Source organism: Brachyistius frenatus, unplaced genomic scaffold, assembly GCF_029030835.1.
Source record: "Brachyistius frenatus isolate BFR_SWC_R1_liver_20210118 unplaced genomic scaffold, ASM2903083v1 Contig_36, whole genome shotgun sequence".
Taxonomy (NCBI): Eukaryota; Metazoa; Chordata; class Actinopteri; family Embiotocidae; genus Brachyistius; species Brachyistius frenatus.
The window spans coordinates 595268-615281 of NW_027210635.1; the positions used below are offsets into that span (position 1 = coordinate 595268).

Sequence of the window (20014 nt, forward strand, 5' to 3'; positions counted from 1 at the left end):
TTAGCCTGTTTAAATTCATAAGCAAAAACACTTTTACTGTCGTTCATTCATAAAATAGACGTTGAGCGATAAATCCTTCAAAAACAACGAGGCACAGGAAGGCAGTGGGATGGTCCAAAGTTGGAAAGTGAACCTTAGATTACAATGCAATTGAGTCAGAAGTACTCATTTTTAATACTTTGATAATTGCATTTGTATATAAAAATTCAACTCTGTACACTCTCTACATTTTTATTTTTATTCTTATTAATTCATCCTAGGATTTGTATTACTTATACTGTATTAAATAAGTGCAATAAATTGAGTAAGACAGACTAAATTACTAAATTAGTGCACTGTGCATTTTCTGTTGCATTATAAAAGAATGAATTGTTTTTGTAAGGCCATTTTCAGGCCTGCTGCAATTTATGTTATCCATTTGGAAGATAAAGTATCTTTAGTTCTTGTGTTCCTAATAAAATACTGAATTTATTTGATTAGGACTGCACATAAAAGGGGATGAGGAGGAAAAAAAAATTGCTCAAAAAAATACTAAAGCTAAACTCAGTGTTGATTTGACTATAAAGTTATATTTTTTTAAACTGAAAAGTAAGCAACACCTCCCCCTTAGGCTCATAGAAAACTATCAGACAAACAGGATGGAAAAAGTGTTTATTAAGATGTTGATACAATGTGGTAACGCACATCAAATCCCAGATTAAAACACAGTTTATTCTTTTTTGTTTTACAACTGACATTATTTTCTGTAATTACAAGAGTGAACAAAGCCAGGAAATACTATTTATTCATTTCTTAAAAGGAGGGAATATTGCAGTGTCAGGGGGAGTAAGCTCTCTCGGAGGAGTTCAGAGGGACAGTGGAGGTAGAATTCCTCAACAGCCATCTGTACCCTCGAGAAATAGACTCTCATAGGGGACTTCCAGGGAATAAAACTTACGATTTACCGAGTGTGTCTATTCATCGTGTGACATTTCTTCTTTGCAAATACTTCCCTGGAGCTGGAACTGTTGAGAAAGTACGATCATGATCAACTCACTCACTAGAGTCTTTTTGTTAGCTGACGTCATTGAAATGATTAAACCTACACCAACTCCTCATTGGCCTTCAAATCATGCCATTTAAGTACCAATTACATTCAGGCTTCACGAGTCTGAACTAAATTTCTAATACAATTTAAAAAAGAAAAAAAAATTCACTGTTAACATTTTAAATATTCTCATTTCGATTAGAAAATAAGACATTCCTAAAATATTTACAGCCACGCCAACGGTGGATGTCCTCAAACTACAGTGTAATTTGACTTTTTTTAAATATTCACTACTAGTCAAGAAATAACATCATCAAACTGTGTTTATCAAATGTAGGTGCCGTCACAGTGAATCACAATACAGTGAAAATAAATACAAAACATTACAAAACCTGGACTCTAAAAGTCAAACGCAGAGCCCTAACAAAAGTTATTTATCGTCTCTTTTGACATACAGCAGCCACATGTACATCCCCCCCAGTACATCAAAGTCTGAACTGCTGCTGCTGCCGTGGTTACGCAGCCTCAGGAATGCCATCCTTCCAGTCGCGCCTGCCAGCCGCGCACGGCGAGTATCACTGCAACGCCAGAGGGGCAGCTCTGAATCTCGCTGGGTAAGCAGCGGTCCCTGGTGAGAACGTCCCCGCCCATTTCTCAGATGGCACCAGGCGCAGCAGCACATAAACACCCATCTCAAATGGCGGACAGCCTGCTGCGGGGCCCCAGGAGTTCATTGCCGACTGCACGTCCTTCACACAGCAGCTCGCACCGATTCCCTTTTTAAACACGGGTTATTGACGGCACCCGGCTGCGTTGGGAAATGGCCAGTCATTTTTCAATGTTTGTGTTTAAATAGGTCACCGACGTCAGCACGTGTTGCTTCTGGGAAGAAAGAGAGTGATTCTATGCGTGTCTTCATGCCCACAGATTTATTGGAAGTGGCAACTGACAGTACTCTCGTCAATCAATATTTACCAACACACCTGTGGTAAACAGTCAAGCGTTGATGGTTTATTCCAACGGGAAATATAGCCGATCCAGGTGTTTTTTTTTAAGCTCCATTAGTTTCTGTTGAGATGAGCATTCGTCTTCATAAAGTGCGTTTGCAGCATCTTGTCAGTTTCCATAACATCCCATTTTGGTATCCAAAAAAAGGACGGACCATTTCAGAAAAACTCATTTTGTTAGAAAACAACTTTTACAAATAAATGCCATTTTCCAGGAGCGTCCCCTGAGCTCAGTTCATCATGAAGGCACAGAATTTATAGATTTGTGGAGCTACTTGGAGAATCGTCCCAGACTAGAAGTTGCTCTCAGCGGTTTCTTCTGGCCTTTTTGGTACTGACGCAGAACAAAGTCAAAGTTGGCCATCGTGGACATGGCATAGAAGACGTTTGCTTTGTCTGGTATGAGCAGCTCTGAAAACAGAAAAACAGGATGAATTGTCAAAGAGGCGGGTTCTTTTTTCTTTTGGCACTATTTGATCAATTCTTTGGAGTTGTTCTGATCTGACCTCTTTCCTGGGAGATGACCTGCGTCAGGGTGAAGTCCTGCCAGTTCATGTGCTCAAGGTGATGCTTCTCCAATGCCCTCTGAATCACCTGAGCAGTTTTGTCCTGGCTGGTCAGCTTTGAAAGACAAAGAATTATAAGTGCTGTTAAACACGCCTTAATTACATTTTTGCTTTAGAAAGACAGTTGTAACATTATATTTACCAAAGGTGGATTAACCGTTTGGTCCATTTTACACATTTAAAGTGTGGCTTAAGGGTGAAGGAAGTATTGAGATCCTTATCTGAAAGTCCTATCCCTTTAAAAAAAAAAAAAAAAAAAAAAAAAATTCCTTCTTTGGTAATGACCTGTACTACACAGTGATGCGTGCACGGTTTGAAACTAGAAGCTTGTTCCTACATGCAACCACTGATGAAGTAAAGTTTCTCTTGTGTCCCTAAAATAAGTAAAGTATTTGCACAAACATGCATTTTAGATTTTTGGAGAGGAGTGGATGTTTTAAAAAGTTTAAAACTAGCTTGTTGAGTTTGTCGGTGGAAAAAAGAACAATATCTGGCATAAATGTACTATTCAAAGCAGAGTATTTTATGTCTTAAAATTTCTGCAGGTGATCTTTGAATGATAGCAGCAGCTCTGCAATTTAAAAAATAACTCCCTTTGCAAGGATATTGAAAATGTACATTTGTACACAGTTGGATCAATAAGTTCTGAGAGTGCTCCAGTTGTGCATTAAGGGCACACGGAGCACACTACGGTGCTGCAAATGTGCACACAAAAACGTTGTAACTCCGGAGCTGCTGATGTTGTTCAAGATACGAAACTTGAAATATTTGCTTCCTCCTGCTCCATGCTCGTCACAGTGCTCTGCACTGTTTGCACGCAGCAGGAGCAGTCTCTGCACTTTTTGATCCCCATATTATTATCAAAATGTAGCCCAAAAAAAACAAAAAAACAAAGAAAGTACAAAAAGTGTTAAAAGTAAAGGTATTCTATGCAGGATGCAGCATACCTTATGCATTTATATTTAACTACATTTTAACTTTTATAGTTGGTTGAGGTGGAGGTCATTTTTTGCATGGAACTGGTAACTAAAACAGTCAAACAAATGAAGTCGAGTAAAAAGAAAAGAATTTCCCTCTGATTTTTAGTGCAGTAAAAAAAAAAAAAAAAAAAAGAGGCATGAAATGGAAACACTCAAATACAGTAACATGAATAAAAAGTCAAAAAATACTGCAGTTGAGTAAATGCAGTTCCTATATTATAACATTTGTCACCAATGATGTATTTACAACAAACAAAATAATTCACTCAATAACCCTTTTAGCTAATAATTATATAAACAGCCGGTACGTATGAAAAATCTTTAACTATGAACGACAACACAAAAACTTAAATAACTGCGTGAGGATAAACTCACCAGGATGCTTTTGTACATGTTGCCGTTGTTCTGGCCCAGATCCACGCTCACCCTGACGATGCACGAGTCGGCCACCTGCCGGTTGTACACGGGCAGCGAGGTCATGGACACGGAGCGCTTGTGGTGGGAGGCCAGAGAAAGCTTCGGCCGCGCACCGCAGCAGGGTGGCGCCGCAGAGCACACGTCCGTCCGGCAGTCAGAGGAGGAGGAGTTGGACAGAGTCGGGGAGTCCGGAGAGGATGATGCTGAGGAGCAGGGAGACGATGAGGACAAGGAGGACGAGAAGGCCTCGGACACGTTGTTGCAAGAGCTGTGGAAGGACTGCAGTGGAGATGAGAGGGAAACGGAAACAAGAGAGAAAAAAAAAATACAGCTGAGTGCCACTGGGAGTAAGGTCATAATGAGTGTTTCAGAACTGACTGGTCTGCAGGAAACCAAGAGGCTGATGAGTTATTGTGAAGCAGTGAGAACTATGTACCATTAAACCCTCCTCCAGCTGAGCTCCTCTGTTGAAATTCCACTTGTGGAGAGCTGACGCTAGTTTGGATAGCCCTTTAAAGAGGGTCTTTCGTGAAGGGAGAATATGCAAGTTGCGTATTTTACTTCTCATTAGAAATGCTTTAGGGGATTGCTTGGCCGCTGGAAACAGCGAACGTCATTCAGAACTCATTTTGACGAAAGCACAGCATGACAAAACATTTGAAACAAAAACACCAGTTAGTAGAGCTGACGACAAAGGACGGCCAGGAATCAGATATGTGACGTTTACCTGCAGTCTGATGGAGCAGGCTGAGTTTAGAGAGGAGAGATCGTCCATCTCGGATCCACTGGATCCGGAAGAGGAAACGCTGATCTGGTCAGCGGGGAGTTTCTTAGATCCATCGCTCACTGTCATGAGACTGAGGAAAGAGGTTTGACTTGAGCTTGTTTCAAAGACATTACACCAACTTCATTTCATTATAGGAATAAGAAAGTTTTATATAAAATCATACACGATTCTAGAATGTATTTCATATCACTGCACAAAGCCAGCCATATGTTAGACATCTGATTCCTTTCACACTGAGGCATAAAAGTAGGGAAATAAGAAGTTTGTTCCAGCTGGGACTTCCGTGTGTAAATCATCTGTTTGCATAGTAAAATGTGTGTATTGAAGAAGCGAACTGGACGAGAGGATGATACTCACAAGGAGAGTTTCTTTGTGAGAGTGCGGTGGCTCCAGGCTGAAGGGGAACACAGGTCCATCGGAGGCTCCAGCAATCTCGACAGCTCATAGCTGGAACAAAGCACACATTAGTGCTGCAAACCTCGAGGACAGCTTCTCAAGTACCGAGAAAGTCTTTGTTCCTGTTATCGATTTGTCAGAATAGAGGCGCTAAAGGAGTTAATGCACATGTTTGTTATATTTTTAAAACTTCCGTGTTGTTATTTAGCCTGAAACGATGGCGTGGTTAAATCTGGGAATTTTATTTTATGAAAAAGGTTGTTGGTATCTGCAGGTTGATTTGCTAAATAGGGGTACATGGTCTGAAAATTTTGGGAAGCTCTGTTCAGGCTAACAGGAGCTGACTGGCCACATGTGGAAGCAGGAGGCATGTGATTGGCTGAAAAGTTAGATGGTCACAACTGTTAAGACAACCGAGAGTATAAAGTACAGTGAACCCTCGCTATAACGCGGTTCACCTTTCACGGTCTCGCTGCTTCACGGATTTGCATCGTGCATTGTGTTCTGCATTCTGATTGGCTAAACAGTCTCCCCGCTTCTTCTCTACCTGTTTGTCAATAACGTTGCGGTTTAATATGCACACGTACGTAAAACAGCTTGCCAAATTAAAAATAATCGATGGTGGCATGTCGGTTTATAAGAATCTTTTTGCCCAGAAGAAAAAAGAGCGACAACAACTACCGATAACTATGTTCTTCTCTCGAAAAACCACACCTGCACCGCCGGCTTTAGAAGAAAGAACCGCTGCAGAGCGGAGTCAGGATGCAGCGGCTCAGTCAGAAGAGCAGTGAAATACACGAGTCACTATTTGTCCTACTGTACTTTGTATTTGTTTTCATAATCATGTTTCATTTCCTCCCGTTCTAATCCAATGACTCGGGTCGCAGTGGGGCGGTGCTGATCTCAGCAATTTGAAGCCTTCAGTTCGTATTGATGATTAAAATTATTATTTTACAGTACATATATATATATATATATATATATATATATATATATATATATAAACAAATGCTTGGGCTTGTAAAAAGGTTTTGTTCTTTGGTTTCAATGTATTATGGAGTATTTCATTGTATAATAATTGTAAAAAAAATAAAGGTTACTACTTATATATCACGGTCTCTATTTGGAATATATACGAGGGTTCACTGTAATGGTTATATATATATATATATATATATATATACATATATATATATTATATATATATTATATATAATATTGTATATTATATATAATATTGTATATTATATATATGTGTTTTTATCGTATATAATAATATATATATATATAATATATATTATTATATACGATAAAAACACATTGCATAATTATAAACCGGGTTTTAATAATTTCTTGCATTTTACATAAATTAATTCCTAAATTATTAGATTACGTTAACATTTTACTTTTTTTAAATTGACTTTATCATTAACAAATTACTTATTTTCCATCTTTAAATCATTCACTGTTTAAAACATAAATAGATTAAACTGTAAAATATTTAGAACTACGCAGAAAATATTCTGCATTATAACCAGAGTTTGTTCGTATGAATATGTCACAAATTATTGTACTGTAAATATTTAAAAAAAAACATAAATCCTTTATGACGAGTTTGACTGTGACAGGATTATATGCAAGAAATGATTAACTGATCAGAGGCCAATTCTCAGTTGAAGTGCATACTGACGTGAATTACAGTTCATACTTCAGCCATGTTAAAGCAACACATTTTTATTCGTTCCCATGGAGTCTTAACTCGTCTATGATGGAAGAAAAGTTTTTACAATGCAGATTTCCAATTATGTAACTACTTCTAAACTTTTATTATGCTCTCGGCAGGCCCTGCTCTAGTTGTGATCTTGTCCCATGGTACGTTAAAGGTAGTGGGGGAAATAAACCAACACTTTGTTCAGCTTACCTCTCCTGATCAGTGAGCAGCTTGTGTCCCCGCAGCCAGGCGGCGATTCCGGGGTGATGGGGGAGGTTGTACTGGGAGCAGGACACCTGCAGCACACGGATCTGTGACAGAACATCAAATTCCTGTAGAGACAGAGAAATGCTGATGTATAAACGAGTAAACCAGAGTGACAGACACTCTTAAGATGTCCCGAGTCCTGTCATTTGTGTGGTTGCATAATTTTCTAACAAGGTGGAACAACACAAAGACACTTATTTCAAAGTTGTACAGCTACGTGAATATATGTTTAAAAAAATATATATATGTATGAGCTCACTTACAGTACAACATGTATGACGGAATATGCCAGAAAATGTCCTACCCTCTGTTTACTTTGACAATGCATATATATTCGCTACACCCAAACAGTGTAGTGCTGACAGTGTTATGTGGACACTTTTCACTGCTGTTTTTGACTGCTGTGAAAGAAGGACAAATAAAGGGAAATGCATAAAAGATGACAGTAGAGGAACCACTTACCCTCCTCCTCTTCTCAAAGTTTATCAGTCCACCCTGTCAAAACAGAAGACTGTACTTTAATTTACTATACCAATGATTAAGTGGATAAAATAATAGAAATAAACAAGTGACAAAAAAAACTCAAATGTAATTGTTGCAAAGGTGATGAAATTTTAATGTGTACCCTCCTTCACTGCTTTTTTGCGCCAGTGGAGTGATATATGGATGTTAAATAAATAATTATATTGGTTTTAATATCAATATTACTGGATATTATGTTATTGAACAAGAACATTCAAAGACATTTTTGCAAACAATGTTTTCCCTTTGCATTCTATAAAGACTACAGACAAAGGCAGAGTGCCGTATCTGGACTTTACTTTTTATGTTTTGTGTGTTTTTTTGTTTTGTTTTGGGTTTTTCTGTAAAATAATAAGTCCTAAAAGTTCATAAAATACACAGCTTGTGAATAATAATAAGAGTTAAATTATACTTGTATTATACTGCAGTAAAATACAATAATACACGATAGAAGATATTTCTGTTGTATCTTAACCCCTAAAAGTCAACACTGTGAAATATTGACCTCCACGGTGTCTGGCAGAGCAGTGTCCAGCATGGTGAGAACGGTCAGGTAGGTGCCCAGGTATGGAACCACTCCACTGGACGTACTCTGCAAACAGACAACAGGTAAATACACACCTGTTAAAGAGTTACAGCAACTTTCCCGTGCAACTGTATCTATTCATCTTCTTTGAATCCAGTCATTACCTTCTTTTTTTATACTGCAGAGATTGAAAACACAAGGCAGAACCCAGTTAGCAGCACTGTGGGTTCATATTACAGCCCAGGAGAATGTGCATAGGACTCATAAAAGACCTGGGTCTGGTCTATTATTACTGTCCTATAATCCTGGTGAGCTGAGGCCATTTGAAACTTGTCCAGCACTGAGCGAGGCTAAAGATAGGTTTGGGTCTCTACCATGCCAGAGATACTCTCCCCCCCCCCACACACACACACACACTGAGGGAAATCAGCTCTCTTGTGGGTTTTCTTAAGTTGTATAATATGAGACGGATTTCGCAACCGTCTTTTCTTTTTTTTTTTTTTTCGAAAAGCTGAAACTCAACCTGTCAGGTCTCTGATGAAAATGACTCCAAGGCACTATCACATGATGTGCTTAGGTTGAACTCTGTGATATAAGGCATGGGCTTCAACTTATGTCCTCAAAACGTCTCAACCCTCTGCTCAACCTGAGGTATGGCTTACCATCTGTCTGGGGAGAGGACACCGCTTGGATATCTTTGGAGAAATGTTATCCACAGTCGCTTGGCCTCCATCCTGTCAAAGGCAGGCAGACGGAGTTATATTCAGTTGACGGCTATAAGCACATACACTGGGTCATTATATAAATAAAACTAGCATAATTATCTCATCTGTATGCTCATTTATGTGCAGCATATGTCTGCACACCAGCTTGTACAAGGTGGCTTTGAATGAGCATGTGCATACTGTCAACTGGCTTATGACACAAAATACAAACTCCACTCTTTTCTGGAACTTTTATTACACATTAACTTGGATTTCCTGTTTAATCTTTTCAAAGGAAGGGAGGCCACCCTCTTAAGTGTTAGTATTAAATATTTGCGTAAAAGATTGGCAAACAGGCTCGGGTACTATACATGTATGACCGATTGTGTTTACACAGATACAATCCTTCATTAAAAACACCTGAACACAAAACACTGAAAAGTGTAAAGGAGGGAAGAGTCTCATTGAAGCTTCTCATGTCAACTGCTTGGTTGCCGTGTACAGAAAAAATGCTGGTGATCTCTTGACTTCAGAGAACACAAGACGCCTCCAACGCAGCTGACTGAAGGAGACTACATTAAATCAAAGGGTGACCGGGCTTTTTCCATTAGGGCCCATCGACTTTGGAACGACCTCCCTGAGGAGATAAGGCTTGCAGAATCATTGACTTCTTTTAAATCACTTCCTAAAACACATTTTTATGGAATTGCTTTTAAGTGATGTCGTCCTTTTATGCAGTTCTTTTGTTCCCCCGTTTTTGTTTGTTTACTTTATTAATTCATGTATTTGTTTGTTTTCTATTGCATTTGCTCATTTTGGTTATTTGTTTGGTTTTGTTGTATTCATTACCTTTATGGTATGGTCTTTTTTGCCTCCTGTTTTCTTAAATGTTTACCGGTATTGACGTTATGTATGACTATGCTTTGCTTCTCTGTAGAGCACTTTGTAAACTATGTTTTTAAAGGTGCTATGTAAATGAAGTTATTATTACATGGGAAGAAAGAAAGAAAGAAAAAAAAATGGGAACACAATGTGCTTGAGGCCTCTCGTTTCCCATTAACAGTGTTAAATATTTCTGTAAATATTCACTCAAAAATGCATTTTTTTAATAATTAAAAGAGAAAAATGCATGCACGTGAAGACAATCATTTACAAAACATTTGCAGTGTGTGAAACAATCTTTGTACGAAGTCCCTAATCAAAACTTCATGTTGTAATTTCAGTATTCAGCTGCTGTGCTAAAAACTGCTCCTGTCATTTGTCATTCTAAATGTATGCGAGGCTGACTTTATCTTCTCTCAATAATGTACGTGTCAAGATTCATTGCAGTTGTGAAGCAGGTTTGTCCCTGATTTCAGCCAGAAAAAAGTGCTTTGAGATTGCTAAGGTGATAAAATGCTAAAGTGCAGACCATTTATCATTTAACATCAACAAATGAAAGTGCAACACAAGTGGAACCAAGGCTAAAACCCATATGACATAAAAAGTCAGACTTGCTCTACAGGTATATATGCTTTTCAAACAAGTTTAAACTAGCGATGCTCATCGAGTTTCTAGAATCCAAATTAAACTTTATGAAATAAGAGAGAAAAAAAAAAAAAAAGCAGACTTATCTCGACTTGTCTAATCCTAAACCTGTTTACAAAAACTCCAATCAGAGCAAATTATTAATATGACAACATTTCAATGTTTCGGTCGTTAATGTCATGACAACGCTGGCAGCAAACAGCTACCAAATGCACACTGCACCATGGGAAACAGTTTCTCAAAATTTGTTTTTGTTTTACGCATGCACTCAAAACAAACCCACATACAACTTTCAGGTCGAACTCCACGACTTGGAGAAAACTTATGTTCAAATTACTGGTGCATGTTCAGGCTGTAAAACACTGAAGTAAACGTAGGCAGCTTCTTCCTCACCTCCACCAGCAGCTCTCTGTTGGTTAGAACACAGTTCTCATCAGGGAAGGTCTCCCAGAGGTTATCAAACGTGGTCATGCTATCCCTACAAAGAAAACAAAGACAATATGAATATTTAATCCAGTACCAGATATCTTAATAATTAATGATTGCACACAGTGACTGGCGTTAAAATTGGACACCTCGCTGCTTCCTTGAACTGCTTGCAGGATGTTCACAACAGAAAGAGAACAAGGTGAAGTTATGCTTCACTTATCCTTGAACTTATAATAACTCACTGCAATGTTCAAAACCTAGCTCAGAATAAAGGTTAACCTAAAAGGGAGACATTCGCTGACTTGCTCCGTCACTGTCACTGAATTGCACTTGATGAGGGTTCAATGGCCTCGTTAAAGCACGACCATAGAGACGAACAGATAAAATGTGGTCCTTGAAACGGTCGTAATCCAAATCGTACCTGCTGACTGCAGCCCAGGTCTTCCTTAGCCTGTAAACTGCATTCGACTGAAGGGCTGACAGGATCGCCCTGAGAGAGGAGAAGTTCTTCAACCGGCGACAATCCTGCAGAAGAAACGACTTCCACTCAGTGGATTCAAGTCTTCAAAAATGCAACCAAAACAGACATGTTTCACTTCAACAGTATCCGACATTAAAAACCTCCTGACTGACCTGTGCTACTTTGATCCACTTCTCTATGATGCGAGCCCTTTGCGCTGGCGAGGTGGGAGGCAGGCAGGAGGAAGTGGGACTGGAGTCTGAAGGCTGACAGAGCAGCGACATGATGACCTGGTTGGTGACGGCATTGAATTGCCCGATGGTGGCTCGGATGGTGGGAGACATGTTTTCCTTCTTGTCCCTTTGCGACCACACGCAACCCAGACACTGGTAAGGTACCACTTTGACAAACAGAGCCTGAAATGTCAAGAGAACAAATCATCAGTGTAATACAGTATGAAAATGAAATAGTGTGATACTAAATGTATCCTGTAACATACAGAGTCCATTCGAGTGAGCTGTTGAGCAATGGTTGCAGCAGAGAAATCCATGACGCCTCCTTGATCCAGAGAGTTTTCACATCCTGAATCCTCATCAACACATCCCTCCTCATCTTGCTCAACATCGGCCACGGCACAACCGGCATTTGATGTCACTTCTGAAGAAACACACAGCAGCAATCATGAAAACGTGAGCTTGAAAGAAACACAGGATCTTAACATGGCATGTGGTTGAAGGTCTTATTGTTGTGGGACGGTGTTATGTGGTGGAGCGTCACCTTCTTTCTGGAACCTCTTGAGCAGCGCCTCAGCTTGCCCAGCCAGAGAGGAGAAGTTGGGTTGGCTGCGCATGTTGTCGTGCACCGCGGAGCTGATACTCAGGTGATCCAGCAGCAGCCTGAGCGCCGGATGCAGGGGAGGGTCCCTGAAGTCCTCGCTGTACTCATCCAACCATGTCTGGACAAAGGCCAACAAAGAGCTGGGGAGTCAGAGGAGGAGTCATTACATTTTAACAAATTAAGTGAGACTTTAAACCAGAGTGACACCAAAAAGGATCCAAAAATGTAAATATATCCACCTACCTCCTGCAGCATTCACTGTTGTCCAGATCATAGGAGGCACTGTCTCTGTACACATAAAAATAAGAATAAAAATCACACGTGTTTTTTTTGTATGCATATTTTAAAGAGTCATTTGCCCCTGCCCAGCAGCTATCCCATCCCTGACCGCAAATCCTCCTAACCACAGTCCAAAACCTCCTTGGACATAATTGCTGTTGTTGAAAGGCTGCAGATAATGAGCACCTACCAGGTCCTTATTATTACATTGAAGCTGGCAGGAGATTGTTGCTTTGTCAGGGAAACATTGTATGAAAAACTCCTTACACAACATGGTGACTTGCCATGTGCAACCAACAAAGTTGTTTTCCAAGGATCGAGCAGAAAAGAGATGACTCATCACCTGTGGCTCTGCTTCATGGACTTTCTTATCAGGCAAAAAATAAGCAGAGAAATAAGGTAAATGATATATCTATCGAGCAACTAGTGGAAACATGAACCCAGTTCTGTATTTGCTTAAGATGACATGGGCTGTTATGGTTTAGGATTCGGGAGGTCTCACATAGCGCACCCATATGTCATTCTGGAGAAAGTGAAAAAAAAAAAAAAAAAATGCTCTGGCTTCTTTGAACCAATCACGATCGTCTTGTGTGGTTCTGAGCCCTGGACGCACCGAGAGTGACCGAGTCAAGTAGCGTCGGCGGGTTGACTAGTTTTTGGTGGACCATTCACACGGGAGATGAGCCCTGGCATTCAAATGGCTAATTCCCTGCAAAAGACTGAAAAGAACCAAGCGGGCCCGCTTTATTGCAGGAGCCAAATCTTTGTCAAAACTTGCCAATTTCAGCATACAAGTCGCTGCTTGGAAGCTGTTGTTGTGGTTTCTTGTTGCAAAGGGGATTTTGAAAACGTTAGCACACAGATAGCAGAAAAGGAGCCAAGATGGAGTCAGACTAGGTTTATGGTTAAAATGGGGAACATGAGACCTTGTGAAGGACCCAGGTAACATACTACCCTCCCCCTTATCGTCTTCGGTACTTGTTAAAGATTAAAAAAAAATTAATTTTTTTTTTTTAAAAAGACCATAGACGTGTTAATTATTGAGTTTTAAAGTTGCTGACAAGATGATTTTGTTACCTTCAGACAGCACTAAGCTAACTGTTTCCCCCTGTTTTCAGTTTTTATGCTAAACTAAGCCTACTGGCTGCTGGCAGTAGCTTCATATTTACTTTAAAGACATGAAAGTGGTATCAATCTCCTCATTTCACTCTGCAATGTAAATGATTTTCCCAGCATGCCTTCCATTAAGAGACTGTACCTCTGGAAGAGCAGCTCGATGAGCTGTGTGGTGCTGGTGAAGGTTCTGTACGTGGAGAGGAGGATCCTGCTGTAGTCCTGCTCCTGGCAGCGTCCGACCAGGAGGTGACTCACGAGCAGGTCCAGGGTGGCGGCCTTCAAGCGACGCATCTTGCAGGTTCGGTACTGGACGAAAGCCGAGCACGGACTCGTCTCACCGGGGTTGGGGGAGGAGAGGACGGGCTCGCGACGAAGAGTGACCCCATACACCGCACCGTCCTCGATCTCCTCACCCCACTCCTGCACTGGGTTCTGGGAATGGAGGAGGCGGGAAACAAAGGTTTGAGGTGAAGACAAATGTCCTGCATGTATCTCAAATATATGCAGGTAAAGGTGGCATACACAAATGTAATTCAATCAGTGTCACTGGTCACACCATTAGCCACTGAAGAGGTAAAAATAGCAGCAATCGTGGCAAAACAGCCAGGTGAAGCTACTAAAAAAAAAACAAGTGACACAACACCCCACAGAGATTCAGCTGACCTCATACCAACCACAACAACTACGTAATATTTGATTAAGCGTATAATCATAATTCCATAAGTCCACAGTTACATACAGGTTCATCTCTATCATTGTCAGATGCCCTACCACTTAATATGCTGAAGCTATACATATCTAGATATTCAGATAGATATATTTTATTGATCCCCACGGAAATTGTTATGTTTGATTTTTCTATTTATACAACTGCAACACAGCAACCTACAATTTCCCAGAATTTTGTCGGCACACGTGAATTTGTGTTTACAGACAAATACAGGATTTCAAAAAGGTTAGGACATCCAATTTTACATCAAAGCAACAGCAAACCAAGACAAATGCAAAATGTCAACGAGCTCCAGTGACCAATCAAAAAGGAGCGCGGCGGAGGAGCGTGGGTGATTGGTTCAGCAGCGGGAGTCATGATTTTGCTGAAACATCCTGGTTTGTTACAGATTCAGACAAGAGGTCAGACCTTGTTTGATCGCAGCATTAGCAACAGCTCCTCCAGAGAGTTCAAGAGCACTTAAGGCATCGTCCACAGCGGAACCGGGTTTATCGAATGGTAATACGGAGAGCCTTGTTCAGGCTTTCAGATTATCTGTACTATAACAAGACAGCAGCTGTGTCGCATAATTTCAAAAGGCTGGTCGAAGGGAGCTAGTAAATAATATGCTAATTCTGTTTCAACTAAGACTATAGTGTGTGCAATATGAGGATACATCACAAGTGACAAAAATCTATCAGTTTCTTGTCCATTTTAGTTTTTCTAGTTTTCGTTTTTACGATCAAAATTAAATTTAAGTGCGGATCTACCTGTGCAGTTAATCCAATGTGAATGCAAAAGATTCAATCTCATAATTAGTCGTTTTATCCACAGAATAAATGCATAAAGACATCCGTAGCTGCTCCCATTATACTCCATTAAGGGGCTACTCAAGTGATTTCATATCACACTCCCACAAAGCTTCTCAATGCATTTCAAAAATAATTGGTCAAAACCGATGCAGCTGCAGGCTGAGGTATTCTGACTTTTAGCTTGGATCCTACATTTCCCATTTCTTTCATGTAATTTTCCTGTGCATTACATTCAAACACCGTGTCCCATCTTAAAATGCAGACTTTCCATTACATTTTTCTTTTTAAACTCCACAAGCACAATCCAAAACAACCCCGATGACATCACCATGACATCACCGGGGTCATGTTTTCCAACTCGATAAACCTCTTGCAGAGTAAGAGAAGATGTTTGTTTTCAGGTTCTGAGTAAACTAAACTCGACGTGTAAACTCTGTGGACTGGACCTTTAAATATATCGTGCAATTACATAACAGCCTCAGGCGTCAATAACAGCTCTTCTGTTTAATCCATCCTGGTTATAGCTCACAGATCTATACAGCTGCCCTCCAACAAAAGCAAGAACATTCAATATGGGGTTTTTTTCTGAGCTGTCTGAGCTTTCAGATCTGAATGAGTCCATAACAATACACACCTTCTGATAAAACAGTGTCTATGGACATATAGTTCTATAGTTAAAGTCATGTCCAGACAATATGGGCAATATTACTGTCTAAATGCTGCAAGGATCATAACAGAAACAGCCCCACAGCAATCAATTCAAATCAGCTACCCAGAGTGGGAGGACTCTCATGCTCGTACGTAAACAATTATTCATATTTCAATGTGTTTAGGCAAAAAGTTCAGCCTCTGTGTCTGCTCAAGTTCACCAGTATCACACAAACCCCATTGTCCTCCATATAGAAGCAACAGTCATGGAGTCAAACAGAAAAGTGGGCATTGTGTTGCCCTCAGTGTCGGTGATGTGCTGGTGGTACTAAGCACTGCAAACAGCCAAATGTAAATCACAGTAAGAACATTTCATTCATGGATGATTTGATTGTGTAAGGTGATCAGAACCCTCTACAGGAGTCAAAAACCACGGGGCATCATCTGTTCGAAGCAACTTAAACACAGGGAAGCAAACACACTGACCTTCTGCAGCCTGAGCTTGTGTCTCTAATAAATCAACATTGTTTTTGAGTCGCATAAGCATGCAACGGTCTGAAACATAAAGATTATTTAGGCAATCCTCACGTTGCACCTCTTTCTCCCAAACCAAAGATGGCAGCTAACATCCTGTTAGTCCTTGCTTAAATTGGGCATGATCCTAAAATACAATTTTTGCTATTATACTGGCCTCGCTTCCGAGCTATAAAATAGCAGGTGAGTAGTTTTGTTAGAGGCACCTAAAGAATGTCATAAATATCTGGAGAAATATTCATCCAGATAGTTGAGGGCTGCGCGTGAAGTGGTTTCAAAAAGGCTTTTAAAACAGAATATTTGTCAGAAAAACTTCAACACAGACCGACATATTTGCTGTGACTTTATCTATCAATCAGTGTGTCAAACTTACCATAGTTAACTCCCATTTTCCCATCTCGTCTCGTCTAAGGAGCGTCGCTTTTCATCTTGACAGGAACCGGAATGAAAATAAACTTCCAACTTCTCCCAGTAGAAAGTTTAGGGCTGCATCTTGATTTAACTTTTTAAAAAAAACAATGTTTCAGTTTCTTGTCTGGAGCTACATTTATCCGCCTGTATTACAATGACAAAGATGACTTTGAGCGCAGAGTCTTCACTACATTTTAAGCCTGCATAGAAAGGCGTTGATCTGCTCCCATGCGGCGGAGTGAATCGGAATCAACGCCGAGGAGATGTGAAGGTGTTCCGGCTTGTTTTCTGTCAGTTGAGAGAGGTGATGTGGATCCAACGACACCCGCTGAGTGAAACTCGCTGGGATATATAGTGGGAGGTGACTTTGTGAGGCGTGTCGGGAGAGGAGGTGTGCCTTAGTGTGTGTGTGTGTGTGTGTGTGTGTGTGTGTGTGTGTGTGTGTGTGTGTGTGTGTGTGTGTGTGTGTGTGTGTGTGTGTGTGTGTCTTCTTTTTAACCCTTTGCGAAAAAGGCGAAACAAAACAGTTTGTTGGTAAGTTGAAGGACCTGCACAGGTTAGGGTCAATTCATGTCCATCAGATAGATTTGAGTCTGTTCATGTCAGTGAGGCCTCTTCCACAGCTCTACTTACTTTCACATAAGTAGGAGTTTCCATGCAGGACTTTTACTTGGAATGGATTATTTTTTTGATGTAACTGTTGTAGCTGCTGCAGGTGGAGCCACTTTGAACAACTTTATATATAAATTCTGATCCACAAATCTGTTTTCAGTTTTTGAACTCGTGAGAAGTTTAGAGGGGAACATCTGTATTTGTTGGAGCTGTTAACAACTTTTATATATCTGAAATGTGACCGTGACTACACACTGGTTTTTGAAAGACCTCAGATGACAAACAGGTTGAAAACCACTGGTGTTGTATTTTAGAAGCTTGTTCTATAATCTATTGTGTCAAATTTTCATCTGAAAAGATACTAAAGCTGTCCAATAATTTTAGTGGAGTATAATATTTCCCTCTGAAATGTAGTGGAGTGGAAGTATATAGTACCATCAAATGAAATTATTTAAGTAAAGTACACGACAGATGACAGGCTATGTAAATTATGTGATTTCTTACAATGAGCTGAGAATATCTGTGTTAAATGAAACATATATTCAAAATCCAGAAATGTGCTGGTGCACTGATGATGACAGAATTGAATGGTTATTTAGATTCAACATTTATAAGTCGGGTACCTGTGGTGTTAAAACTTGAAAATTAAATAACAAGGGTCTATTTGTTTGGTATCACTTGAATGTTTGGACATTTTTGTTTTTAATTATAGGTAAAAAATGTTAATGGTGTTTTGTAAGCCAGTATAGGCTGGGCATATTTTTTTACACATGACACAATAATAAAATCAATCAAATCCGTAAAAGTACCTCAAAATTCTACTTGAAAACGGTACTTGAGTAAATACACGTAACTTTCCACCACGGGTGAACGCAGTCTTCGACTGTGAAACTCCAACAATGTGGGACTTGCACCTATTTGGCCCAGAGGCGCTTCTTAAAACACAAGAAAACAAGTTACCGAAGGTTCAACGTAGGACAGCGTTGCAGGATAATCTGATCGTGCCCTACGGTGTAATTAGTGAGATCATGGTAACTGCAGATTTCTATCTCTCACTCATAGATTCCACAGATGAGTTGGTGCTCAGAAGTTCCTCCTCTGCCTGTCAACTCAGTCTGTCCCACTACAGAGCTGTTTCTCAGTTTAAGATGACTGGTCATCCTTGTTTGGATTTTGTTTTGCTCTCCAAAACTATAAAAATCCTAAAGTAATAAGGCCCTGACCCAGGTCGCCTACAGCACAAGTGAATCAGTGTTTATGTTTCAACAACCTCCTGATGTGACCTACACACTGCTGTCTTTTCCAAGAAAGTGAAAACTAGCTTCACTTTTCTTTGAAAGATCTCTTCGCTTTACTGTGTTTGGTATCTTGCTCAGCATCATCCTCCCTTCTTAACAGACCAGACAACCAAAACATCATGTGCTCTTTACCTAGTCAAGACATGCTTGTCTCGCCCAGTGAACAACACTCAGCCACATAATGTTTGCAAGTCTAACTAACACCAAATATTTTAGATTACACGCACTCGTGAGTAACATCTTACACTGGTCATATTGAAACCTTTTTTTGGTTAAAGAATGAGTGAAACAACTGACACAAGTGAACTCTTTTTTCTAAAATCTCGTTTCTATTTTCCAGACAGAGCTGTTACGCCACCACTTGAACCGTCTGACGCCTTTGGGTGTGGTTCATCCACCAAATCCGTTTTTATTGTTGTTAGTCATGGCATCACACGTTAAACCCAGGCTGTAAACACAAATGTGATGGCAGACAGTAAAACCCACCTACACCTGCTATAAACATGTCATCTCTTTTAGGATCTTATGTAAGTTCAATAAAGGGTGTTTGTGAAGGTTTGAGCGGACATAACCTATTTTGATTGTAATTTATATGAAGCCTTTTGTATTTCAAGAATTTCAAATGCAAGTTTGAACGTTTTTCTGCTGAGCGGTCAAAAACGTATCATCGTACGATCAAGACGAAGAGCCTGCGGCTCTGTGCCGTTGCACAGTGTTGCTTTGAGGCTACTGTTAATACGAGCACGCCAACAGGCTGTTCACCAACTTAGTGTAGTGTGTTAGCATGCTGACATTTGCTAATCAGCACTTAACACGAAGCACAGCTGAGGCTGACGGGAGTGTCATTAGTTTTGCAACAAAAACACGATCCAGTGTGAGAGAAAATGTTAACAGCTCACTAAAGTTCTTACAATTTGTGGATTGTTGGACATGAGTGTTTGCACCAAACGCGTTGTGGCAGTTCAACCAATAACTGTTCATATATTTACAGCTGCAATCAACATTGGTCAACTTTTTTTTAATATGCAAGATATTCTCGTGATGTTAAAAACATTTGAGAAAAACATATAAGACAAACCGTCAAAAGAAAACGGAATCATATAAATTCGCCTCTCGCAGGTTTCGGACACCTTTTTACTCGTTCCTCACTAATCGTTGGTTTCCCTGAACGACTTCTTTGTTAAACTCCGACCAAATATTTTTTTTTAGTGGGTTTCTAATAAAAGTACTAACATGGCCCCTCAAAACTGTTCCAGGATTACTTCTTCTTTTTAGCTTTTAGCTTTTCAAACAGCTCCTTTAATTTTGCCATGTTTGCCTTTCTGCTTGAACACCTGCAGAGTCAGGATTTATATCTGGATCCCAGCTAAAGCACATTCAGTGTTGATGTAGAATTACTGAAAGCTTATTTATATTGCAGTTTTTTGTAGCA

General features: G+C 40.0%; 1 protein-coding gene across 1 annotated transcript; it reads right to left on the minus strand.

Annotated features, from left to right (window-relative positions):
- Positions 1-636: 636 nt before the first annotated feature.
- Positions 637-16986, minus strand: LOC138622389 (ral guanine nucleotide dissociation stimulator-like 1). The gene is made up of 17 exons (XM_069701145.1): positions 16635-16986; positions 13701-13990; positions 12407-12451; positions 12104-12303; positions 11826-11983; positions 11500-11742; positions 11288-11391; positions 10831-10915; positions 8869-8940; positions 8186-8272; positions 7621-7653; positions 7102-7223; positions 5142-5231; positions 4725-4854; positions 3956-4276; positions 2541-2655; positions 637-2445 (listed from the first exon to the last, which is right to left on the minus strand). The coding sequence occupies exons 1-17, from the start codon at positions 16656-16658 to the stop codon at positions 2306-2308; spliced, it is 2259 nt and encodes a 752-aa protein (XP_069557246.1). The 5' UTR covers positions 16659-16986; the 3' UTR covers positions 637-2305.
- Positions 16987-20014: the final 3028 nt, after the last annotated feature.

Excerpts from the sequence above, each read along its gene's own strand:
- LOC138622389 (XM_069701145.1), bottom strand. The coding sequence starts at position 16,658 with ATGGGAAAATGGGAGTTAACTATG. Across the intron at positions 11,984-12,103 it reads CAAGAGGTTCCAGAAAGAAG|AAGTGACATCAAATGCCGGT; the intron begins GTGACGCTCCAC and ends GTGTTTCTTCAG. Across the intron at positions 2,656-3,955 it reads ACATGTACAAAAGCATCCTG|CTGACCAGCCAGGACAAAAC; the intron begins GTGAGTTTATCC and ends TGTCTTTCAAAG.